Below are 21988 nucleotides of genomic sequence, written 5' to 3' on the forward strand. Positions count from 1 at the left end.
AGTGAAAATGAATTTTAATGGAATATCCCTTTATAAATACCTTTAATAATAAAATTAAGAAATAATAGTTGAGGTAGTCTATGTTTTGTTGTCATCGTATTCAAGTAATCACTAATCAGCTGATCACATAACCCTTCTCTAGCTTTTTTTTTAGGTTATATTTTTAGGTTAAAGTTAAAACTGAACAACTAAAGTAAAGTACAGTTTACAATAAAAACATTATACTCATCTATTACATTATTGATTTGCTATTTATTGAATTTTTATTCTTGAGAATAAATAAAGTTTTGTTTGAAAATCATAGTTTATAAGTTTCATTCAAGAATTGCATTGCAAATGTAAAGTATTTGATATAGTAATTCATTTTATTTTATGTAATAGTTCATCAAATTCTTATCACGTGCTTCTTATGTTATCAGTTTTAAATGTGACAAGTTTAAAATAATTTATCTTTTGTCTTGTCACCTTGTCACCTCAGCTTGTTGGAAGTTATGACAGAATATTTTCAGTCATATTTTCAAAATTCTTGTAGGTAGCCTAATTATATAAACTGTATTTTTCTCCGAAAAACTCATTTTAATATCAAGAGGTAGGCCAACTTTAAGCACACACATTGAAATATTATACCTTTACCTACTTTAAAAGTTACATTCTAGTCTATTCTTATAATTTTCTTTCTAGTCTTACATTTACAACAATTCGTAGAACTGTTTATTTCGTCATGAAACTGTTATGTAAACCCAATAATTATTACCATGTTTCTGGTTGAAGCTTTATACATGAAAATCTTAACATATTATCCATATGGACGTGGTAAAACATCTATCATTAAACCAAGTTAGCAATTAGCCTACTACTCTGAGTAGAAAAAAAATTCTTGCTCCACTTTCTTCTTTTTTTTGTTTTAATTCTCAAATCTTTTTTATACTTCACTATATTTTGAACGAGGATAATTTATTGAAATTATATTTTTAGCAAGTATAATTGATTGAAATTAATAAAAAAGTATGTAAGGTACGGCACATGTCCTGTATTTTAATTATTAATTTACGTTTATTCAACCGACTCTAATCATCATATTGTTCTCAGAACCTCGTTTCCTCTAAAACGATTGAAATTGATAATTTTTTTTAAATTTTCTACACTTTCAGATAAAAATATAATAATAATAAAAATGAGCGATCCACGTTTACCTAGCTGCTTGGAACTACCGAATAATCTCGATGAGTTGAATGATCTAATCGAAAAGGCAAAAGACTGGGCACTTATGCATGGTAAGAATTCTTAATCTTCTATTCATAATCCTACTATAGGTCTTATTGATATCCAATTGTAATTTTTTATTCTATTCTTAGAATTCTCAAAATTAATTTCTCATAAGTTTAAGTTCTAGAAAATGATAAAAATTTGCGTTATTAAATGAAAAACATAAGTACCTTAAATGCAAGAAACTATAACTGTAATTCAATTCCAATTTAGGGAGTGGTTTGACTGAGTGGTCGCACTGTTAAGCTATCGCTTAGATAAGTTGAGAATCATGCGCCTGCTACTCCCGTTGGAAGGGTGACCGCTTGATCCAACTCCTCTGAATATGATTCATGAGCTGTAAAATCGCTTCCCGGTGGTTCGAAACCCACCTATGACTGTAGGTCCATTCATCTCTCATCATCACTCGCCTTATTACCCACGCACAAGCCTAGAGATCGTAAAGGCAAAAAATTATCAGTGTCCAGCTCCTGGTTTCACTTGTTTACTATGTTATTATACTTATACGTAACTAATTGCGTATTCATGATCAATGCATGATAGATTTTCTAATGATTCTAGTCATTCAAGTGAAAGTAATCATATTTTTCTTTCCCGTATTTCTTTAAGTGAAACTGTTGATACTGTGAAATCGTTCCTAGCTGATAGGAAAATTGAGGTGTCTCAGTGTATTGAACTTAACACTAAATTCAATTCATATAAATCGTTTAAAATTGAGGTGCCTTCCGAATCTTTGGAAAGGCTATTAAATTCTGAATTTTGGCCTTCGGGAGCTCTTGTGCGCCGATTCATACCCTACAGAAACCATGTTAATTCCCGTGTTTTTTTAGGGAAATCAAGCCTCAACCACTACTCAGGCTTATAGATGATGATACTCAAAAGAATATAAAACTGATTGTGGGTCACTGGAATGCCCAGAGCGTGAGAAACAAACAAGGCTTACTTTCATTGTTTGTAGAGAATGAAAAACTTGACATTTTATGTTTGAATGAACATTTTTTGACTACTTCTGAAATTGATTTCTATATGAAGATATCAGACCTAGTTCTTGCTTCAATTTTTTGTAGATGTGTGACGAGATGTGGGGGATGTGCCCTCTATGTTCGAATTGACCTTGACTTCAATGTTATTGATGTAACCCCTTTTTGTTGCGAACTTGACCTTGAAGTGGTTGCCATTTCAGTGCCTAAATTACGTGTTATTATTGTGTCTTTGTATCACTCACCTAGTGGGAATTTTGTGCATTTTTGTGAACTTTTTGAACGGCTATTGATATTTTTAACCAAGAAATATGATTCTGAAATTCTGATTGCTGGTGATTTCAATGTTGATTTTATCAGTGATGCCCCAAAAACTCGATCTGTTATTGAATTGCTGAAATGTTATGGAATGTATATCACCTGCACTGAACCTACAAGAGGAAGAGCTTGCCTTGACAACGTTGCAGTTAGCCTTCAGTCTGAATTTTGCAGCACAAATGTGATAGAGTTGCATGGGGATGACCACTCTGCTTTGAGTACTGCTTGCATCCTCCCGAAGGCGGCTGAGGCACGTGTCGCGCCATCTTCTACCTGGCATGCTGATTACATTTTTCGATCGAGACCTGTGCATGAATCAGCCCTTGAAAATTTCAGAGGTATCTTGTCCAGTACACCCTGGAATGACATTTTCCTCTCCTCAGGTGGTACTGAGTTGTTTGCAGCTTTTTTTCAATATTTTCGTGACAGATTCGATTTCTTTTTTCCTGAGATTGTCAGGCCGCACCGTCCCCAGGCACTAAGGAGGAGACCTAGACATCTGGATGGCCACAGGGAGTGGTATACTGATGATCTGGCCAGACTTAAGGGACTCATGCTCGCTCTCAAGAACCGATGTGAGGATGGTGATGCTGACAGCTCTGCTAGATATAGAAACTTTAAACAATTCTACAAGAGGAGGATCGAGCTGGCTAAGAGGTTGGCAACTGAGCGACAGATCGAGGATGCACCTAACCAATGCAAAGCTGCCTGGGATGTGATAAATACAAACAGATCCATGCCACGGAAAAAGATCGACTTTGCAAGCCCGGATGATTTTAATGGCTTCTTTGTGGGTTCGGTTCAGGATATAGTGGATTCCCTGCCTGATACTGCCATTGATCCAATTGATCTGTTGGAAGGAAGAATCCAGCCGGGACAGGAGCATCTCTCCTTCTTTCGCCCCACCACACCAGCTGCCTTGAGGAGGATCATACGCTCTTTCAAACCCTCAAAAAGTCCAGATGTGTTTGGCATGTCTGTGAGCATGCTTCGAGAGGTTGTTGATGCCATTGCAGTTCCTCTCTCTGCATCTGTCAATGAGTGCTTGAGGTCTGGAAATTTTCCTGATTTCTTGAAAACATCAAGAACTGTCCCAGTCTTCAAGAAGGGTGATCGTGAGATCCTTCGTAGCTTCAGGCCAATCTCCATAACTCCTGTCTTTGGCAAGGTGATTGAGGCAGTGATAAAGCCTCAGCTGGAGGCTTTTTTCGAGGAGAATGGCCTGTTCTCCAACATGCAGTTTGGTTTCCGAGTTGGGAGATCAACAGTGGGTGCAGTCGACCATGTGGCTGAGCGGATTGATGCTGCCTTCGAGGATGGTGAGTCTCTTGCTCTTGCTCTTTGTGATCTGAGCCGAGCCTTTGACTGCGTGGACCATGGCATTCTTCTTAGAAAGCTGAGCTTTTATGGTCTTAGAGACTCTGCCCTTTCCATCTTGGGCTCTTACCTTTCTGGAAGGACTCAGCTTGTCTCCCTCAGTGGTGCTGACTCCCAGACACTTCCGGTAACTTTTGGTGTTCCTCAGGGATCGGTGCTGGGGCCTACACTGTTTCTTGTCATGATAAATGACCTCGACGACCACGGTTCCTCTCTGATGTTCGCGGATGATGCATCTCTACTGTCATCGGGTGCTGAGCTTGAGCGGGTTTTGGAGGCATCTGCGGAGCATCTTCAGTCTGCCACTTCATGGTTCCTGGCTAATCGATTCCAGCTGAATGAGGACAAGACCCAAAGGATCATCTGCAGCTTGTCACGTGAGCCGCGTGACCCTCAGAATCCAGTGAAGCTGCTGGGTTTTGTCTTGGATAGCAAACTCAGCTGGAACAATCATATACAGCAAGTAACCAGTCGACTCTCCCGCATTTGCTTTCTGCTGCTCAAGATGAGGGGCCTGGTGACTGAGAAGTACCTGATAATGATGTATCATGCGCTCTTCCATTGCCACATTACCTATGGCTTGCTTCTGTGGGGTCATTCAGCGGGGGCTGCTGATGTGCTGAGACTGCAAAAGAGGGCTATAAGAATTATAACAGGCAGCGATCATCTTGCCCACTGCAAGCCCATCTTTGCTCGCCTTGGTGTACTGACTGTCTTCAGCCATTACATCCTCCTGTGCTTGGTGTATGTCAAGAAGATACAGCATACTCTAGCTGCCCGTAGTGACATCCACCGCCACAACACCAGGCGCAGTGAGCTGTTGGATATCCCCAGGAGACGCCTCCACCGATCACAGGCCAGTTACAGGATTTCAGCCCTGAAATTTTACAACAAGCTGCCTAATAGTGTGAAGCAATTGGATGAGGCCGCCTTCAGGAGAACCGTCCGGAAGCTACTGTGTGCAAAGGCATACTACAGTGTGAACGAATTTATGAGTGATAATTTGAATTTTTATTGAGAGCATGAGCACTGGATCACTGCCATCTGAACTGTTACAGTTTTTTTTTTTCATGTGTTTGTACGTGTTTTGATTTTTTGACGCCATCGATCCCACAATTGTGGGTAATGGATGAAGCTGAAGGTATTAAGGTATTAAGGTATTAATTAACAATGCGATTGTCATAAGTTTGTTGATCCGCGGTTAAATTTAATAAAATGCAAACGGGCCTTTGAATTTTATATTTTTTTAGCATTCTAATCTATCACTTCAAAGCTTAACATAATAATAATAATAATATTTTTTATTGCCTTTAAGCCATCAAATACAGCAATTGGTTCGTCAAAGTTTAAAAGGTACTAAAATTGGTTTTTAATAAATATAGAGTTCAGTCTATTAAAATACAGAAATATCACAGTAAGATTCAGGTAATTTTGTAAAACACATTGATAGTCCTTTCAGGAACACTGAAAAACTCATTCATTTCATACATAGGAGTTTGTATCAGAAAATTATAGGTGCCCCGGAGAAACTCCTTGGTTGGTAAAGACCTAGCTGCTGCCGGAAGCCTGTTGAAAAGTCTGGCATTTAGGTAGCTAGGGCTATTCCTCACTCTGCTCAGCCTTGTGAATGGAATGTCGACCTGGTACCTGCCCCTGGTGTCAAAGTTGTGGATGTCACTACGCAGTCGCATACTCTCCAGAGAGTTAACTTTTTTCAGTGATATGAAGATGTAGAGGCATATCACTGTCATGATGGATTCGGCACAGAAGAGAGGACGACAGTGGTCGATAATTCCTGAGCCAGTAATAATTCGTATGGCCTTCTTTTGAAGCAGGAGAATTCTATTAACTCCACTAACTGCACCCCAATGTTCAAGGCCATACAACATGATTCCTTGGAAGAATGAGAAATAGGCTGTCTTGACATAGTCCTTTGGCACACTGAGCATAAGCTGCCTTAATAAGAAAATCACCCGTGATAGTTTCTTACAGATGACTTCAATGTGGGGGTTCCAGGTTAATTTTGGATCAAGGTGAAAACCAGGAAGTACACTTCTCTCCTGATCCTCAATATTTCAAGCTTCAATTCCACAAGCTTCGGCCTTCTGTAACAACAATTTGTGGATAGATAGATGAGTGGATCTACAGTTTTAGGTGGCTTCCAAGCCATCAGGGTGTGATTCTCAAACTCACTAATAGATTGACCATATTTGCTGCGTCGATAGTAATAATCTATTACTAATTTTAAATGCTATTCAAATTATTTTTCCGCTTGATCGATCCTTGGCTAATATCAAGTGTAGTACCGTATCTGGTATCAGTTTATCCGATATGCCGCACATTGAGTGTGTATTAAATTGATTTCTGGGAATAGATTGAATGCTGAGAGAGCTTGAACCAAGTATTAAAATTCTTTATTGCTTCATTTCTCCTAGGTGCTGGAATGAGGTCCAAAACTAACTTCAGTATGGACAGCCTTCAGTTTGCGCCATTTTGTTTGGTGCCATCTGTGTTTCCTCGTAAAGAATTTGAAAAGGCAGTTGCCATTCAGGAAACACTCAACGAGCTTATTCATAAAGTTGCGTTCTGCCACGAATTCCTCGAAGAGAGTCTAAGAGAGTGAGTTGAATAATCACATACAGTACTAATATTCTACGATTGTTTTGATTTAAACTTACACTCAATCCTTCTATTACAAAGGAAATACACATACCAACAAATTTATACAAAAACAAATTTCAATTAATATGTCAACCAAGCACCATACTGCTATTAAGAGATACAATTTATTTCAGTGATTGCTTATTTCTGAATCGTAGACACTGATAGGCTATATTGTACACTATTTTATTCATAACTTTACCTTACGGTAGAAAAAGTCATTATGCAAATTTATATGTAAAGTATATGAATATTGGTATCTTAATATCTATTGGTACACTATTTTATTCATAACTTTACCTTACGGTAGAAAAGTCATGCAAAGTCATGTATCTTAAATATCATACCGTTATATCTCTTATTGAATATGTTGATTTTTCCCTGTGAATTTTTCATTTTCAATATTCTTTAAATTCTAAAAATAAGTTAGTATATTCCTGTAATATTTCTCTCTCATTGATATTTTAAAATGTAAATTGATTTTCTCTTATTGAGTGTAGTATTGTATTCAGATGTATCCAATTACAGTATTGAGATGTTTGTTGATACAATTCTGGGATAAAGGTTTTGGGTTGAGACCTGTATGGTATTTCCTTCATATTACATTTTACTACCAGATTCAACAAATGAATGAATTTATAAATATAGTAATTCATGGTGCGATTTGAAAGTTGCAGACTGAGGGCTTAAATCTTGAAATTGTCACAAAAAATAATGAAAAATGCTTGTAAAAATAGGATGAAAGAAGGAAGAGGAGGATGGGGGATAGACGCTGAAAAGCTCGGGAGTACAAAAAAGATTAGATCTACTCAGTCTCACATGCCTATCAATTCATTCATTTTTCCTCCGTCAATATTGCTACATGTCTCTTACTTATTCCTTATAATATTTTATTCATTCATTCATCTATTTCATTTTACAATCACAATATGAAATTGATGATTGGGAGAGAATCAACAGGATTCTGATCGATTAATGTCATCCAATCAATATCGTATTTTGTTTGAATGTCACTTGAAATTGCACTTGTTTACAGCTCAGCAGCTGGTGATAGTGAATTTACTGGCAGACTTTATAAAATCTACGAAACCGTTCGCAAAGAAGGATTCAATCCAGTAAGTAGTGTTCTACTGTTCTTATATTTTTATCAATTCATATATTTCCCCTCTCACTCTCTCGAACGCACAAAGTAGATGAATTGTTATGTTTTTACAATAAGAACTGTTGTACTGGAATATAATCAAGCTCTCACTCCTCTCTTCTTTTGCTCTTAAGCTATCTCTTAATCAGGCTCCCACTCTTTCATTGATTCAAGTATTTCACCAGTTTTAGAGTTTGTGATACCCGTCACCATTCGACATTTGTCAATAATAATGCAAAAAATAACTTAATATCATTATAGATGAACAATAGCGTAAGTAGATATCCCATAGTAAAGGGCGTTTATGTCGCAACTTTTACTGTTAACTCAAGCCAATTACTGTCGTTTTGGCCGGGTGAGAGTGTATGAATGGCACAATATGAGAGACTAACAGCCTCACACAGCTTCACGGGAAAGAACTACGTGGATCATCGGCTTGAGATAACAGTAAAAGTTGCGACATAAACGCCCTATACCATGTTGTATCTCTTGTTTCTCTATGATATCATTCCATGTTGAAGATTACAATTTGCAAACTATCGGAATTTTTTTAAAATCCATCTTCAATCAATGTCAACGTACTGCTTCCACTGTAATACATTATTAACAATTGCATGACTGGTGTAGAATTACACTGAATTTCTTTGCATTTTGATTTTTCACAACAAAGTGACAATGTTTTTTTAATGGATTTAAGGTGATTTTTGCAAGCCTTGTCCACTTCCCAGCCTCTCCATCATACATACAACAGTTGATCATCATTTTTGAACGTTAAGCTACAAGCAATAATATACATTTTTATGAAAAATATAAATTTAAACCGGTAGGTAGAGTGAAACTTGGAGCTATTTTTAATTAATAATTGAATTGAGCTGATAAGATGAATATCAAGTAGAACTTTGTCAGAGATTTTCTCTTTTAGGAGAATTCCACCATTGGAAAAAAATCATAGTCCCAATCCTGTTTCCATTCATAATTTAAATTGAACTATTCGTACCAATCAACCATTAACAAAATGAACCATGAACCATCAATTGCCAACCTTTACATGTAAATTTATTGTCAGCCAGTAGCGTAGCCAGGATTTTGGTATGGAGGGGTCGACCAACAATTTGGGACCCCCATATAGACCTTATATACCTAGTGGCCCTGCCAAAATGAATTTGATAGTGGGTGGGGCAACATGCAAAACAAAAGCAGAAAGGTGAACGGTCAATCAACTGGTTTTCCATGCTGAATATTTTGTAGCAATATTCGAAATATTTCAATTTTCTATTCATTTGAACTCTTATGCCCAATATTGAAATAATGATTTTATTCGGCCTGTAACTGGGGGAATAGGCTAGCAAAGTGATGTGATGTGTGATGTATGATGCAGAGACTGACGCTGGGCTCGGTCCGGTCGGACGTGATGCTTGAAACAGCTTGCTGCAAGTCGCGCATGCGCAGCGAGACTCACAAATGCTCCCAAACGCGCACCTACTGTTGTCTCAAGCAAGTCGAGTTTAATACCATCGCGGCCGGCTTCTTACAGCTCGGCCCTATTTCGGGACAATTGCACAGGTATTATTATCATCACAAACCACCAAACAAATGTAACTTACTGTAGCTCTACGATGGTTCGGAACTCATCTAAAAATTAAGATAATTGATTCTTAAGATAACGTACAAATGGCGATTTTGAAGGGGTCCCAACACATTAAAAGTCTCATAAATATTCTTATGAGTAACAGCTCAACCTGTTTTTTTCATTCCTAATTTTTCTATGATTACGTGAGGTCATTGATGAATTAAAACAAACTAATTTATTGCCTCAGAAAATCAATAAATAAAATTATTATAAGAGCTTTCAATATTTTCCATGAATTATTTATTGCTTTACAAAACTATCGTAGATTCAGAAGAGTTTAGGGCCCGGATCCACGTATCTACATGGGATTAAACTGCCGTGAAATGACGTCATCGCAATTCGGTTCTATTTGTTAATTGATCTTCCTGGCATTGCTCCCGTTGAATGGACCACATCTATATGAAATGTATTGAGCTTCGAAATTCATTATAAATGAGAGTAATATTGATGAATTGTATAATTTATCCAGCTTTTAATCGGCTTTTGTACTTAAAAGTATTTTATTCATTTTGAGAAACTATATCATGAATTGAGGATTCAAGAAAGTAACTTAGTCATGCAGTTTGCAATTAACATTTTTAAACCGAGTTCAATTAAAGCAGCTAAAAATGTCTGTCTACTATATTGAATTTACAATCTCTTAACATTGACTGATTAAGTAGTAATGTAGATTATAAGTTTTTACAATAATCTAATTTGGTGTGTAGCCAGGAATTAATTCCCTGCCAAAATAATTCTGTTAATATGCTTGCTACGATATTCCATTTAAACCAAATATTACATACTAACATCACTGTTGTATTGTGTTTTTTCTTAACACTATCCTACTAAATTCAACTATGATGACTTGAAATGCAATTGTGTGAGTTTGAGTAATTTTGAGACTTTGACTTATAGGCTATTGTGTGACGTTGGTTGGAATTAAATTCTTTGCTGATAGATTATTCTCAGCTTTTGAGTAGAGAAAGAGAGGGAGTGAGGTAAAGAAGTAAATATAAAGAATATTATTCAATTATTATAAGAAGATTGGCAATATTGTTCCAAATAATTTATTCCTTTTTCCAAATCACGAGGTCAGATTTTTTGAAATCTTCACAGTTATGTTTTCTTGTAGACTTCTTTTCTTGACTCGTTATTCGTTCCAATTTTTCAAATCAGTTTTCCTGAAATTCATTAAAACTTTTTTCACCCCAACTGTATTGCTAGGTTTTGTGACATCATTTACTGTTCTAGAGTCTGAATCTGGGAGTTTTGCGCTCCGATTACATGATGGATCATCCTGACTCTTGTAGGGTGAAACAGGTTGAGGTAAACACGGTTTCAACTAGTCTAGCTCCTATGGGCGTTACGCTTTCTAACCTACACAGGTGAGAATTTCAAACTCTTCAGCTCTACTTTGCTAATCACAGCAAATCTCACAATTTTCACTGGCAACTTTTCCCTCCAAACACCAATATTGCATCCTATTACATTCACTTCAAATATCAATACACTTTTTGTCGCCTGGGATTTTTACTTTCGCCTAATTTCTAGAATCGCCTAGTTTTTATTTATCAACTTTAATTACATATTTCTTTTCTTCTCACCATCGCTTAAGAACAATACCAATCCATTTTCAATAATCTTGATTTGTTAATATCTCTGTCACGGCTCTTGTAAATAAACTTCACATTTTTCATCCACTAATCAGCTCTGGCTAATTATAGTTGCAAGAGTATCAGTTGCGGACTCGATGTTCAATATTTAGGCTTCCTCTGTGAATTAGAAGTGAAAACTAATTTATTATGATCAGTAAATACTTAATAGTAAAGAGCAACCCGGTATTCATCTGTTGAAAATGATTAAACGAAAAACGGCGTAGAATGAATTAACATTATTTGAAAAGTTGAAAGAAAAATTGTGTCCATCCTGACAAGATTCGACTTGTGATTTCCATTTCATTTGCATGATTTCCACTCGAGATACCAGCGTGCAGTAATTAATCAACTGTAAGTTCTTCAAGTTTCATGTATTTCCCAAACTTTCCACTTGGTTCACATATTCCATTTGTCTAAAATAATTCATTTGGACTCCAAGTTAATCTGAAGACGTTTCTAAAGAGTTGCACACCACAATGATATTCACTCACTAAATAGGCGATCGGAAATAATGCTTGCCGACGAATCAATGCCCATTTTTAAAACTACCCATCTCACCTGTCATTTGCATGTTTTGGATTAAGTCCATCAAGTTTCTTTATAAATAATATCATTGGGTCATGACCTAGGATATTGGTTTTAGGTATGTGGATTTGGAAACACTCTGTATAATCCTCACTCTGATGCGACTACATTGACTGCCTTGATCAATATCTATTCTTGTCTTATTTTATTCTCCTCTTTTCTTGTTGCTGTCTTCCAGTCAGACTTTTGAAACAATATATTATGAACATTTTTGTGATCTCTATTACAACTAACCATTTTTCATTAATTCTCCCATTACTTCAAATTTAACTACATTGATGATGAAGAATGCTCATTATAGTTTCTCCCTCTATTTCTATAGGGATACTTATAAATTTCCAATCTATTCATATCCTTTTTGAAAAACCTGCCTGCTTCACTTATCCACACTATTGCTATATTAATAATAATATCCTTTATTTCTGCATGCACATAACTGCGTATGTTTTACAGTTTTGTCATCATAACTATAAAATTCACGATAGCAACATACAATGTATCACAAAGTAACATAAATATTACATTGAATTAATTCACTTTTTTCTGAAACACAGCACTCATAAGTTCAACATCTTTGTGAATTGTTTATTTAATGATCAATCCCACTAACATGTTCAAGAAATAATAATCTAGTTATTTTTTCTTTGTGCATCGAAAGAACTTATTTTTTATCTTGCAGCTTGATGTAAGAGGCTAAATAGGCAATTCCATAAAAGTAATTAATAGCATTAGGCATTCCACTATCACGTGGCTGTTTACCTTGTTTATTTTTCAAGTCCTTTTTGTTCAGTATATTATGCTTTTTACCGCTATAACTGATAACAATGCGACTTACACTTACTAATAATAAAGGATTAACAAATATTTTCAGGAACTAGTTTTTCAATATTTGTAAAAATAAATCAATAACTTCTTATTAAATCAAGGTTTAATTTTAAAATCTTCATTGGTAATAATTATTTTGTATTTTTACTTCACAGGTTCATTCTCCAAGAAATGGGACATATTGATAAGTTGAAAAATGTACGTATGGAAATCTATTAATAAAAATATCACTTCCAATAATCTCTTCTCAGATTAGATAATACGATTGAAGTAGCATATTGTCATTGATATTCATTCCAATTTTTCAACGGAGCTTCTTCTTTCGGTTTCTTCTCCTATCGGAGATTGGAAATCATCACAGCGATTCTCACTTTATACTTGCATGTACTTTTATACTAATTGCAGTCCGGAAATGTTATTTTGAGTTGTAGTCATACTGATTTCTCAGATTACAGTCTTTCGCGTCCTGCACTCTTCTTCCCCATGATCTTTCCTGCATGATATGTCTCAACAGTTCATATCTCTCACCCCTCATCACACTTTCTAAATATTTCAATTTCCTTCCCTCTATTTTTTTTATAACTTCACACTCCTTTGCTATCAGTGAGATACATTCTCTATTTGCCACCTTTAGAGTATTTATTTATAAATCAATCACTATTCCTATCATTCTGATTGCTACAAGACACAATGAATGTATCCATTAAGATAAGATTAATGTATCATGTAAGATAAAGTTTCAGGTTGATAAATTACAGTTTAATGAAGTTTCATTGATCTGGAAATTCAATCCAGATTTTTGTGGTTTTTGACTTGAATACTATTTTATAATTAACGAAAAACTTATCAACTTTCAGCTGCCAGAGAATAATGCGTTAGCTGGTGCCAGCCTAGGTCTTATAGAAGCCTGGAAATTATTTGGCAATAAACAGTGAGTAGTTGACATTTTAATTATTTATAATGAATCCTTTCACAATTGATTCTTTCATCGGTGAGATTATATTCGCAAAAGCAATTTAATGATTAAACTCTGTTGGCATTCAATCAAAATTCTCTCGAAAGGAGGTTTAATGTTTAATGCATTTGAAAATGTTCACTTACACTGGATTTAACAGTCCATAGCATCATGATCCTGTTTAATAAAAATGTTGCAATCTAAAGATGTGGTTCAAGAAAAAGTAATGTTTATATTTTATCATCATACTCCTTTGGATGTGTTATCCATCATCCAGAGAAATTATTGTTATTAATGTTGTGATTATTATGAATGCTCATCCCTGACAAACTTCAACCATGGGGCAATTCATTACTATCATTTCTGATTGCAATTAATCCATTTAACGTGAAGAACAAAATGATATTATACATTATTGAGTTGAATTCTACCTACTTGTCAAATAGAAATATTGATACTTATTTCTATTATTTCTACTTGATCCTTTCTGTACCAAATTCGATATTTATGATTCAATCATTTTGTCTCTTTTCTGTTTCAGGTCTGTTATCCTTATAGTAATCGAAGACGTGGTGATGAATATTTGTGATCAGCGTTTCCTGGAATTCAAAATTGGAGAGTTGTGTCCAGAAGCGCGCACCATTCGCAGAACGTTGACAGATATTAACAAAAGAGCTCGCTTGGATGATCACAAAAACCTTATCATGTAAGTTGTACCATGTCTTAATCGATATATATATATTACGAAATTTTGCTTTTTCATCCAACTACTTTTCATCAAATTTTGAGTTTCCATCAAGTAAACTGTGACATGCCCATTCCTAAATTATATAAATAGGAAGTGGTTTAATACCACCATAGAGGAAAGATACAATAAGATGCTATCTTTTCTCTATGATGCCACTCACTCAATATTCGCTCTGATAATCTATGCTTGCTACTCCCGTGGGAAGGGTGACCACTTGAACCAACTCCTCTTAATATGATTCATGAGTTGAAAAATAGGTCCACTCATCTGAATATGATTCATGAATTGAAAAATAGGTCCACTCATCACTCATTACCCACGCACAACCCTAGAGTTCATGTATTATTATTATTTGGTTGAGGACACAATATTATTATTACTATTATTTTGATATTATTATTTTGAAGGGACGGATTCAAGGAACCAAAGGTTCAAAGAACCCCACACGTCAACCGAAGCTTATTGTGTTCCCAAGTAGTATGTTAGTTAGGCAAACCAATACCTGTGTCCTTTACAAGAACCAGGAGTTTTTCCCTTTGCTAACATCCCATTCATCACCTGGTTGCTTGTCGCAATCCAGTGGGATATGCCTGGCAGTCTCTTCAGACTGATTAGTCCTCGTGACCTACGTGAGTTCCACTCCTGGCCTTCTTTGAAGGTTCTTCCGCTGAAGAAGGAGTGGCCAAGTTGCCTCTAGGGCGCCTGGTCAACTTTGACTCAGCTTCTTGACCCAAATGTGTGCCTGGATGTTCACCCATCTCTGGTCTCTTGGTTTTTTCTCCTCCGAAACTTTGCAGGGTCAGAAGCCCCATCTCTCCCAAGAGGTTTTGCCTGAATGGCCGCCCTTCTTTGAGAGTTTTGGCCTCTCCACCCACAAACTCGTAACCTACGTGAGCTCACTCCTGGCTTTTTTGTAGGTCCTTCCGCTGAAGGAAGGGTCGCCAAATTGCCTCAGGGCACCTGGTCACCCGAGACTCAGCCTCTTCACCTACATTTGTGTCTGGAGGTTCACTCATCTCTGGTCTCTTAGGTTTTTATTTTTACCTCTCCGAAACTGCCCTGATGGGTCAGATCCCATGGTTTTGAAGTCAAGGCTATTCATTTATTCATTTATATTTTTTACAAAGAAGCACTGATTGGGAAAGAAAAACTAAGGATACTTCTTGTACTATTTCTTTCCAAATTTAGATAACACTTTAAAAGTCCAAAATAGGGTTATGATTTCACTTTACTAAAATTTAGTCCATTTCCACTCAAAAACAAAGATTTTAAATTTTAACGGTTGAACAGAATAAAAAACAAAAATATCACACTCGAATCACCATTTATTGAAAAATTGTTGAGTAATTTTACAAAATTTAGAGCCAGAAAAAACACAACTCACTATTCAGCACAGCTGATTGTTCATCAGCACAGACTGATTAGTCTACTTCTGGATCAATCAGGCTACTTCTGGAGTTGTCTTGGGTCCCTTTTCGCCTCCTACGACAAGCAGAGATACTGTGAGTTAATTCTGACTTTCAACACTTTCTTGAGTACGATGTTCGACTCAAAGCTCCCCCAGAGCTCATTTAAGCATCACCCTCAGCAAAAATGTTGTATATGCATTTCATAGCACTTCATTTTTGAAGCTTATTGGATCTCATTAAGATGAAATATTCGATATAGTTTCATTTTTTAATATTCTCTAATATTAATTGGATGAAATGAAAGTGGAAGATAATTTTTAAATACTGATTGATGTTTTTGTTGGTAGTGATGGATTTGTGGTGGCTGTAGCTTACCTGAGGACAGGCTACACCCCGGAGTTGTTCGCCAACGATGGAGAATGGGACGCCCTGCTCACCATGGAACGCTCATCGGCCATCAAGTGTCCCAGCGTGCAGTATCATCTTGCCGGAACCAAAAAGGTTTCTATCAACTAAAATTTATTTATTTATTTAAAGATACACAAAACACAATTCATTAAAATTCACTGTATTTTATGCATTCATAGGCCAAACGCATTGACACAATATGCCAATAATTGTATTACAGTAGTAAATTTAAGTGGCAGTCTGTGGCTGAAAGATTTATCTGAGTCTACAGGTGAAGAATAGAAACAAAATTCAATATTGTTGTCTACATTCTACACCTTTAGACTCAGATAAATCTTTCAGCAACAGATTGCTACTAAAATTTACTACTTAATACAATTAATTAACGGTAATCGACTATTCATAAATCAGTGTGTCAATCAGGTGTTCAAGCTTAATCAAAATTACGGCTGTTACTTGGAAACAAGCTACTAGGATACTTTCCATGAATTTGTTTTTTGATTGATCCATTGAAGCTGGATTCCCACATCAGTGCACGTGTCCGGTTCAGTGAAAATATTATTTCTATGTGTTCTAATGGACTATTTCCATTCAGACCGGCCGAGCGAGTATGAATAGTTCCATTAGAACTCATGAGAATAATAGTTGCACTGTACTGGACATGTACGTACACTAATACTGATAATAATGTCGAAATCCAGCTTTATTTTCGAAGCAACGTTCATAAGTACGAATTTAAAATCCGAAAATATATAATCGTATTTGTCGATAATGATGTGCTCAATGTTAATACTCTCTGATAGTATAGCACAGTGTTGTACTCAGTTGAACTGTTGAAACTCTCGTAACTTTTTTGAAATTCACATGTTTTTGACTTTAGAAATTGATAACTCATTGAATGGAGCATACAAATACAATATTATTGAACAAATACAAATTTTATCCAAACAATTTTTTTCGATTCCTAGACTTGAACAATCGTGTCGTATAATAGAAAAATATCATGAAACCAATGATTGAGAAATATAAGATAATAATAATAATAAGATATATATTTTTGCCAATAAACATATATAATGCAGTAATAGGCAAAAGTCATAATACAGACAATACAACAGACGTAACAAAATCATAACACTGGCGGAAGTAACAATACAATATAAGTTACCAAGTGACAATACAAATAAGTGACAATATCATAACTACTTCCAATATCTGTTGTTATCCACGAACTATTGACGTATTCTAATAGGGCTACTTGATTGTTCAATTATAGAAAATAACTTGACCCTTGAAATATTTCTTCTAAATTATACACTTCTAGTTTCAACATCTATGTAATTCTCAAGTATGATTTCTCATATAGATGATTTGAACACTAAATGGCATAAATGAAACTAGTCGTGTATAATAATTCAATAGAAATATTTCAAGGGTACAAGTTACTTTCAATATTAAAACTATTATATAAGATTACTGAATTGAGCTTGACCTATGTATTTCAAGCCTGCATTTATTCACACATAATCATTGATGAAAATCAACTGTATTTCCATATAATATGATATATTTATTTTGCAGGTACAACAACTACTAGCGAAACCTGGAGTACTTGAAAGATTTATCACAGATCCTCAGAAAGTAAAAGCTGTACGAGAACTATTTACTGGTCTCTACGCTTTCGATTTTGTAAGTAAATCCATTTTTTTAAAAACTATTGCAATGATTTCTGATATAGAATAGTTGTAAATACAGAAGAATTATTATGTTTTGCATATTTAATCATTTAAATTTTAAAGTATTATTAGTGATGAAAACCCCCATAACTGTCAACTTGATGATCATCAAACTTCTTAGCAGCTAATCTTACTTGAAGACCATTAGTATCATGATACTAGTTTGTCTAAAACATACTTCAACGTCGACTAACATATTGATTTGTCATAGATTGTTGATGAATGCGTATGTGAATTTTATAAATGAAAATATAAATCTGACTACTCAAATTATTTTGTCACGACATGTTTCGGCTACTAATGCAATTTTCAAGTTTATTATTATTTAAAATATAAATTTATATTAACAGTAGCCCTAAAGAAAAAATACAATAAAATGGTTGAATTTTATGTATGGAAGAAAACTATATATTTTTCATAATTTATAGTAATTATGATTAATTCAGCTTTAGAGATGCAACAATGACTTATAAATCTATGAATCCATAGAATAACGAAATTAGACAAGATCTCATGAAAACTTGATAACCCTGGAAATTATTTTGACTGTGATCTTGAAAGCTTGATTATAAAATTTGTGAATTCAGCTTTATTCACAAACATACGGAAATCAATTCATCAAAGACAATTTAGATATGGACAACTTCTGAATACAGAATCAATCATTTTCTATGCTGCTTTTGTCATATCACTTCTCCATCCTGAATGATTCATCAACTCTATGACACTTTCCAGGATGAGTCTGGAGAAAAGGCAATCGACATGGCCATTGAAAACCCAGAGCGGTTCGTATTGAAGCCACAAAGAGAGGGGGGTGGTAACAATGTCTATGGAACAAAGATCAGAGATCTGCTAATAGGTATTCATACTTCGCTTCACATTTTATTGTTTATTCTTTTATTGATTCAATGATACACAATTATTTTTAAAATAATTTGGTGGAAAATCAAAAGGCACGGCACAAACATGTTCCTCCTTCGAATTTTGATTCATTATAATAGTTTTTTTTTCCATTATTATTAAACGAAAATTCAAATTAAATGCTGTAATTTTTGAATTGTAGCGCTCATCGAATTTCCATCTAGCTGTTTACCCTGTTATCAATAATTGCAGTAGCAGAAGTCTTCGGGGTGAATTACAGCATTTAATTTAGATTTTCGTATAATAATAATTAATTCATTAGCATTTGAATAATTGCAATAACTCAGTAATTTTCATCTGTAGTTTTTTTCCAATTTCCTGACCAAACACTTGAAACAAGAAATTTTGAATTCTAAAAGATTGAAATCCAAATTAATAACAAAACTCCTCTCACTTAGCACTTATAAAATACTGATCAACCATAAAATATTTTCTAACTGTTTGCAATTTACAATTTATTCAGTCATTTGTGAGAATTTGTATTATACTTTTATTAGTTTCCCAATAAAATAAATCATTTGTCAGCCTATTTATTTTAAGGACATAGCTATACTTTTATGAGTCTGGTTTTCTACGCAATTCTGATAGATTTTTCAAGCTCTTACATTTTTTGCTTGATAATGTTTCTTCTTAATAATCAATGTTCTCCAAATGATTGTTGTAAAATGAGTAACAAAGTTTTCTTCAAAATATAACTTAAAGATGATTTAAGGAATGACAGGTATGTTGTACCATTTACTTCGAATAATTTAGCCAAAAACACCTTAATCTACATTGTACCAAAAACTTTCAATGATTTACCCGATAATTGTGCTGAGTTTGTTAATATGCGCCTGTTGAAAAGAAATTTAAAAATTTGGTTGAATAATTACACTTTAGATGTAACATAATGTAATTCATTATTAATGTATTGTATTTTTGTAATTCATTCTGTTCTATTTAACAGTATGTAAGTTCAGGTTGACTATAATTATAACACTTTTGAGATTTTTGAGAGCTGAGCCAACAATTAATTAGTTAATATCATGATAATTTTAACTGTTAGGTAAATTCTTGTAAAAATAAAGTTCACTGATATATTTATATTTGAATTTACATGTTTTGTATAAAATGGTACCTTTTCAAGCAGCATCTTTGAGGTTCGCTTATTCATTCAATAAACGTTTTTTCTATTCTATTCTATTCTAAAAAGCCCTGTCAAATACTTGAATTCAAGAAGTGTAGTGCGTGTAGAATAGTGAATATTTGGAAACATATATTTTGTAAGAAATCAATAAAAGTGATAATTTCTTAGTTAATGTAAGTGTTGAATTTAATTTTTTAACTAGTTTGATTTGGTTATAATTTTATAATTGAAAATCAAATCACTATAGTATTGAAGTTTATTTATTAATTAATTCGTGGATATAATTTTTATATAAAAGTATCAAAAACATAAATAAATAAGGTTGCACTGTATTGTGTATTTAATATAATCCATTCCTATTGCATTGCAGAAAACTCGTATTATTGATAGTGATCATCGTACTATTGCACTTAACAAATTTATTTATTCAATATATTTTTTAGAACTTCTGGGTTCGAAAGAGCATTATTCTATTTATTGCTTGTAATTTTTTCAACTCACAGTAATATTCTAATTAAAATGTTGTAATTTCTTTTTCAGAAATGAGATCTAGTAAAGAGCGCACCGGCTGGATTTTGATGGATAGGATAGTTCCCCCAGCGCAGGAAAACATCATAGTTCGTGTTGGAAAGAAACCAGCCTCAGAAGATATCGTATCAGAACTGGGCATTTTCGGCATAATAATTGGGTAAGAGATATTTACTCTTTCATGTACGAGTAGTATAATCTTATGTCGGAGATAAAATCTATAACAACATTTAAGTAGATTTAACTTGATTCAAGGTTTTGTATGATGAACCTTTGAAACAATCCTAATTCGTTAATATTTAGTTATAGTTTTGTATATAGTATATTAATATATACTTAAAGTATAGTTTATATTTAGTTTTGTAGTTAATATTTTCAACTTTTTTAAACTAAAAAAATTAGAATGAATAACAACCACAACATATCCCCGAATCAAGATTACAACTGTCAATCCATTACTTTTATTTTGATCAAATAGGCAAATATTTGACAAGACCTTCGACTAGTTATTTATATGATGACGATTAGGCAATATAAACTATGTACTTACCACTACATTGTGACTTCATATTTGACCACATATGACTGTGTAATAAGTATGTATTTGTTTTAAATCCTTATTTTTTACTTGGCTTTGTTATTTCATGGCAATAAATTAGATTTGATTTGTTTGTGTTACAGTGATGCGCAAAAAATAGTGTACAACAAGCAGGTGGGTCACATGCTACGCTCAAAAACGAGCACAGCAGATGAGGGTGGTGTCGCGGCGGGGTTCGGCTGTCTGGATAGCCCCTACCTGGTCGATTATTGCTGAAACACAACAGTCTTAGCCAAGCACAATATTGCCTTATCATTCCAACTGTAACAGTAGCATTAGTGAATAAGTTATACACTCAAATTATTTTTTATAGGATGAATGGAGCAATTTTCTACTTGAAAATTTAATTTTTCTGAAACCCGACAATTCTGTAAATTCATCTTTTATAAATACCGGAACGATTTATGGAATCAACGTTTCTTTACTCTAAACTTTTGATTATACGGGCCTAAGATTAATCATTCTCATATTATAAATACGGTATAATCATATCTTATTTATTATTATAAGTTTCTTTACTCTAAACTTTTTATCACACGGACCTAAGAATTATAAATTCTCAAATTATAAATATAATAATATTTTATGTATATAATAATTAAATCATCATTGTTGAGACAGACTAAAGTAGTCTGTACCTCTGAAAGCTTTAATGTCAAATAGTAATAATTATCAATTGTATTAATGGTTACAGTTTTGTTGAACCGCCACATAATTTGCTACAAAAAACAAATGTGATGACATGTTATTTCAACAGTTAATAATAATCAACATTGTCTAAAATCCATTCGAATTCTGTATTCATTATTATTTTATATTCTTATCTCATCTCAAATCAACTATCATTGTAATAGATCAAATTCTAAATGAAGTAATATCAGAAGATGCTCTGAGCTACATATAAATAGTACTGAACAAATATACATATTTTTTTAAGCGAATCACAGTACGATATTATAATATTCTAGTTCTAGTTATAAATAATGATATTATATGTTATGTTTTGGGTGAATTTCTAGTGGATGTTACTAGTAAAATACTAGGTTTATTTATCGGTCTTTAATTGAAATTTTCAATAAATATATTTTGCTTATCACTATAACTGACTTGTTTATTTCGAATTTCTTATAGTTATATTA

General features: G+C 34.0%; 1 protein-coding gene across 5 annotated transcripts; it reads left to right on the plus strand.

Annotated features, from left to right (window-relative positions):
- The first annotated feature begins 125 nt into the window (after positions 1 to 125).
- Positions 126 to 21943, plus strand: LOC111064183 (glutathione synthetase-like). Of its 5 annotated transcripts, none has more exons than XM_039437146.1 (13): positions 126 to 589; positions 1152 to 1274; positions 6377 to 6560; positions 7639 to 7717; positions 10607 to 10740; positions 12576 to 12618; positions 13278 to 13351; positions 13917 to 14081; positions 15880 to 16033; positions 17522 to 17629; positions 18412 to 18535; positions 20264 to 20411; positions 20933 to 21942. In XM_039437146.1, exons 2-13 carry the CDS (start codon positions 1175 to 1177, stop codon positions 21063 to 21065), a joined length of 1446 nt encoding a protein of 481 aa, XP_039293080.1. In that variant the 5' UTR covers positions 126 to 589; positions 1152 to 1174; the 3' UTR covers positions 21066 to 21942. The 5 variants fall into 5 exon arrangements, with proteins under 5 accessions (XP_039293080.1, XP_022207566.2, XP_039293079.1 ...); XM_022351874.2 differs by lacking the exon at positions 10607 to 10740 and adding an exon at positions 9122 to 9306 and having other exon boundaries at positions 138 to 589; positions 20933 to 21943; XM_039437145.1 differs by lacking the exon at positions 10607 to 10740 and adding an exon at positions 9122 to 9306 and having other exon boundaries at positions 147 to 589; positions 18412 to 18531; positions 20260 to 20411; positions 20933 to 21943.
- Positions 21944 to 21988: the final 45 nt, after the last annotated feature.

Source organism: Nilaparvata lugens, chromosome 10 (genome assembly GCF_014356525.2).
Source record: "Nilaparvata lugens isolate BPH chromosome 10, ASM1435652v1, whole genome shotgun sequence".
Classification (NCBI taxonomy): domain Eukaryota; kingdom Metazoa; phylum Arthropoda; class Insecta; order Hemiptera; family Delphacidae; genus Nilaparvata; species Nilaparvata lugens.